Source organism: Anoplophora glabripennis, unplaced genomic scaffold (genome assembly GCF_000390285.2).
Source record: "Anoplophora glabripennis isolate ALB-LARVAE unplaced genomic scaffold, Agla_2.0 scaffold134, whole genome shotgun sequence".
NCBI classification, from domain to species: domain Eukaryota; kingdom Metazoa; phylum Arthropoda; class Insecta; order Coleoptera; family Cerambycidae; genus Anoplophora; species Anoplophora glabripennis.
The window spans coordinates 1024583-1029692 of record NW_019416384.1 but is presented as its reverse complement, the minus strand read 5'-3'; the positions used below and the strand labels follow the sequence as shown (position 1 = coordinate 1029692).

Here is a 5110-nt window from a genome sequence, read left to right as displayed (position 1 = left end):
TATGGCTAGAAATTGGCCTCAATGATTTGGGATCGAGGGGGATTATCCCTCTTTATCCTGCCTCATCTCGTGTAGGCCTGGACAGCCTTCGTAGGTGGGCCCCATCCGTCGTCTACCCCGACCGCAAATGCGGCCGGTGTAGGCGCTTTGTGGGACCTCCTTTTGTCCTGGCTGGGCCCCGCCGGCTAGGGCCCTTTCTTCTGGCGAATATTGTACGAAAATTTGACAGTTCACAACAACAAACATCAACTTAACCATCACAAAAGTCTTTCATAATATAATATGCAAAGCACACTACAATTTCGCATCTTGAAAAATTATTATACCGACTAGTGGCAGCTTATAAAACTAAATAAACTGAAAGTTGAAATAAATAAATATTTGTTAGTTTTTATATTGTGCGACAGCGACAGATATACCGGGTGGCTACGAAAGCGATATATTAAGAATATTCTATTTATTTTTATCATCGTTATTATTTTTTTATTTCATTGGGCATTTCTGAAACAAGGAAAAGAAATAGAAATTTCAAATAAAGTACTTCTTATGTATTTCAAATGTCTTAGAAATACTAAAAATTAAAAAAATATGTACCTATGTATATACAGTATTTCATTAAAAAAAAGTTTGGTTTATATCTAAAATGCAACCTTCGATTGTTGTTTTTTCTAAGCACCTACACTGAATTAGCTCTAAAAAGAAGTATCGGAATTTCGTAACTACAATTTCTTGTAAGTAACCAAACAAATTATGGTTGCAGTAGTTTCACCGCCGCGCCACCTGGACATCTGCGGTAACGAAATACTTAATTGTAAAAAATTTCCACTTTTGGCCCTTTCCTCCAATTACACACCTTTACAGATGCAAACATATATAACATCTCATAATTCGTTTTTATTCTAAAAGTTGACCTTGTTAGGGATTTGATATGGTTTTATTGGAAAATGCCGAAAAGATCTGGAAACGAAAAATTGAGGAATTTATGAATAGACCCCGTGGTATGTGGGCATGTCAGATATGTGCTCAAATTGTTACCTTATTGTTTTGTAGTTTTCATCGTCATTGTAGAATGATATCTGAAACACATTTTACTGTTTGTTTTTTTTTTTGCTATTTTTTAATCTTTTCTTCCCTCCACCCCAAGTACAGTATAATATGAACGTCTGTACGGTTTATGTTGTATATTACTTTATGGCAGTTTGGTGTCGTCCCTCTTTGAGTGTTCTTGTTGTTTAACAGGGATATGAAGAAATAATCAAAGACCTCAGCGAAAAATCCTGGAAAGAGAAATTTGGACAATTCGATTCCAGACAAAAGGGTAAATTTACTAACGTTGAATTCAAAGATCCTTTTCTAATAACGCCTATTTAAAGTTATGTTGAGCTGAACGGTTTATCCGTGTGTGACATGTTGCCAATTTTCTTTTTTACTAATATGCTTTGTTTTATTATCCGCAACAGTAAACTATTCAGATTATCCGAGTGAATTCTCAAGTGGTTCTCACTAATTTGATAGAAAATAGAAATAAACATCGTGTTCTTTTATTTGACGAAAAGGTATCATCAAATCATCTTTAGGCGAGTTGATTAGGTATTTTCTATGATTAACTCAGCTTAACTAAGCGATAGCGCAGCTAATAAAACCAATGAAGATATAAAGTTCAGAGTTGCTAATGTAATTACAATCATTTTCTCTCACTATACGGAGATGTAAATGAAATGTAAAACTTCTTACTTTTCTGACGTTACAGATATTTTGAAATGGATAGATACTTGTATAAATTTCGGAACATCGAATTCGGAAGTGAGCCTTCAGCGTCACATTTTGGAAAATAGATGCAACTTAAAGGCATAGATGATCAATCTGTGGGCTTATATTTGGCTTACGTTCAATACCACCAAGTAGTTATGATTGTAATCTCATAATAAGAGTTCTTAAGGATTGTTAGCGGCGCATGCCCCAACCTTTTCACTTATTTTCAAGAAAAACGATTTGAGGTGTATCGTGGGTTAAATAATTAAAATTTATATTTACAATCATACTTTTTTTTTTTTTTTTTGTAACTCCGATTCAAGTCATTGGATGCATGCGTTAACTTTACTTATTTGAGAATCCACTCGGGTAAAAGAAATTCAATAGACATTTTTGCATTCTGCTTGGAGGATTTTAAATAAACATTCAGGGCGTTTTGCACTGAATGAACTAACAGAGAGATCCGGAGAACGGTTCAAAGAGTATTTCTTATAATTGAAAGTAATAATGACTTTTATCTACATTCGGTCATCCTAGATCTCTCTGTATGGGAAAGTTATTAGAAAATTTTCATTTTTTTATACGATTGCGTCTTATGTCAGCGAAATTGCCAAAATGGTTTGGTGAAAGGCCTGGCAAGAAAGCCGGAGAACCAGAGACTCCCGACGGAGAGGAAGAGGGTAAACAGGCCGCCGACGAAGACGAGGACCTTAAGGAGCCCGTGTTCGAACCGGAACCAGAAGAAGAGGAAGAGGAGGAAGAAGTCGAGGTAGAGGAAGAGGAGGAAGAGGACGAGGAGGAGGAAGAAGAGTAAATGCCGATGATAATATAAAAATTAAATAGGTATTTTTGCATTCCTCTCCATGCCGAGACGAGTACGAGCTAACACTTGTGCGTCTTTTTACAGGTCCTGTGCAATGAATAACATAAGAATAACATCATCAAATTCTCTCGCATACTAGAGACGAAAATAACTTTCTTATTAGATATTTATTTATACCTTTTATGTTACTTTTAATTTTGTTTCCAAAATACACACACAATATTTTATTTATAATTATTGTATAATAAAGTTGTAACACGCGTATAGTCACACAGAAAATCATATGCTGGCGTTTCATTTATATGTTAGGTTGTAAGGTTGAAATAAAAGTTTAAATAGAACGAGAGGTTTATTTTATTAGAGGGATAGTAGCAAGCTGTGGATTAAAATATGTATGTTTGTTATTAGGCGGGCATTTTGTGCACTAGGCCGCCGCCACCATTTTATTTTGAGTACCTTTTTGGGTCATGTTGATTTTGTCGCCCAAACTCAAAGCCATTCCCTAAAAAAAAAAACGCAAGTTGAAAAAACTTGTCTACATGCATGAAACGGGCAAATTTTGACACATTCATATCAGAAACTTTGTCGATATATTTTGTTCAACTGGAAATTAAAAATAATTTTAAATTGGAAAGTGTGCTCTGAAAAACAATTGTATCTGGAAGATTTAGCGGCAGACCACCGACAATGATTATTTGTTAAAAAAATTACGCAGAGCCTTTATAAATGATTACAGGTCGCATGACAAGTAACGAGAGGGTACGGTCATAGAGACCGTAGATACGCCACAAGAAACGCTTAACCCACCTGACTCTTGGCCCTGATCCTGATGTGACCGGCGACGGGCGCATCCGGCTTATTGAACGGCTTCTCGATGCTCAGATTGGCCAGCGCGTCCTCGCCAAAGATAGACTTGGCATACATGTTGGCGGCCATGAAGCCGCACTGGCCGCTGAGCGCCTTCTCCGGCGTGAGGCACTTCATGTTGGTACTCCTCAGCAGGTGCTTCAGATACTCGGACAGGTCAGTCAGTGGCGTATTGACCGTCACCTTATTCTCCCACTCGAATTCCGCCCACATCCTCATGAACTCGGAGTCGCTGCATGACGCCGGCACGATGTAGTCCATTATGTCGATGTGGATGTCGTTGAGGACGACGACGTTCCTATCGGAAGCAGCCCCGGTCACGTCGTACACGATGTTGCCAAAGATGATGCCGTTCTCCGTCGACGCCACCTTCACGTTGGCCTTAATGTTGCAGAAGTCCTTGGGAGCCAAAACCACGGGCTGGGGCTTCTCCACCAGCTTCAGGTCGCCCAAAGTCGCCAGTTCCAGGGTGCAGTTCTGCAACGTGTCCGTTGTCTGATTGACAATCAGCACGTCCAGCACGATGTCGTACTGGTTGACATGCACGTATGCCTCTGCGTACACGGGATCCGAGAAGCCCGTCAGCTGCGTGATCTTGTTGAGCTTGTTCATGCCGCCGAGGCCGTCCGAGCCGGTGCCTCTCCCCCCGACAAGGGCCTGCGACAGGGAGCTCTCGAACACGTTCTCGCCCAGTTCCCCGCTTCTGTCGCTCTCCAACTGCAAGAAACTGATAGGATCGTCCGTTTGGATGGTGTTGCCGGACTTCTCCTTGGCTTTCTGAGTCGACGCCTCCTCCGCCTCCTTGGCGACCAGCATGTCGTTGAGGGCCCTCCTGCAGAGGTCGGTGAATACCTCGACGATGGCCGGGGAACGGTCGGAGAGGACCCTCAGACAGAACAGGATGTGGTCCTTGTCGTCATTTGTAATCGGTTTAGTGGGTAATCCTACGAATGACGACAATCAGTAAAGAAATATCAATTTTTAGGCAAGGAAATAATGGTTTCGATTTTATTTAAAATCTCCTTCAAGGCTACCAATAACAATAGAAAGATGAAAAATATATATGCAGAAAGTAGTTTATAGTAGGACAGGGAATCGTATCCGAACTATAGAAATGTTGAAATAGAAGGATTCCTTTAATTTTTCGCCACGAAAGAACATAGGAAACATGACCACCCACCAAAATGTAGTTGCTCTGTCCTGTCGAGAATTTTGTGGAAAATCTCAATAATCACAATTCATGTGTTAATAGATTCTTAAAAGCATTCTGCGGAGTGTGGTTATGTTTCTGGTACCGTACGCAGTTTTCTGTTCAAGTGCACAAGATTTAGGAAAAGTAACTAGGGATGGGCAAAAATAACCGGTTAAATGAATAACCGATTATTGTGTGTCGCTTAACCGGTCAAAAACCGGTTATTTCCCGACTTCGGTTTAACCTGATAACCTATTATTTATGTCAAAAACCGCATGTCGCTTATTTTACCGAGACCGAGTGAAAATTTTAGCTCTAGCTCACTGTACGATTAAAGTATATTGTGCTCTATCCCTAAACTTGATAGCAGATCAGACCACAGCATAGATAAAATAAATAAATATTTATTTTGCTGTGATCAGACTTAAGCCATCGTCGGCCGGACATTCTATTTAGTGGTCTGTGGGTCGGACTAC

At 39.8% G+C, this 5110-nt stretch overlaps 2 protein-coding genes across 4 annotated transcripts in view; one reads left to right on the top strand and one right to left on the bottom strand.

Annotated features, from left to right (window-relative positions):
• The window catches only part of LOC108903804 (troponin T, skeletal muscle), an 11990-nt gene extending 9074 nt beyond the window's left edge, over positions 1-2916 (top strand). The window contains exons 10-12 of one of the 3 annotated variants that reach the window (XM_018706103.1): positions 1240-1318; positions 2355-2595; positions 2660-2916. In XM_018706103.1, coding sequence (XP_018561619.1) covers positions 1240-1318; positions 2355-2566 — 291 coding nt within the window. In that variant the 3' untranslated portion in view covers positions 2567-2595; positions 2660-2916. Of the gene's footprint in view, positions 1-919; positions 999-1239; positions 1319-2354; positions 2596-2659 lie in introns of those variants that run through there. The other 2 variants (XM_018706104.1, XM_018706105.1) reach the window with 2 other exon arrangements.
• Positions 2912-5110, bottom strand: part of LOC108903803 (coatomer subunit beta) — a 16129-nt gene continuing 13930 nt past the window's right edge. Inside the window, exons 6-7 of the mRNA XM_018706100.2 lie at positions 3383-4386; positions 2912-3077 (exon numbers count right to left, since the gene is read on the bottom strand). Of these exons, the coding sequence (XP_018561616.1) occupies positions 3000-3077; positions 3383-4386 (1082 nt within the window). The 3' untranslated portion in view covers positions 2912-2999. The remainder of the gene's footprint in view (positions 3078-3382; positions 4387-5110) is intronic.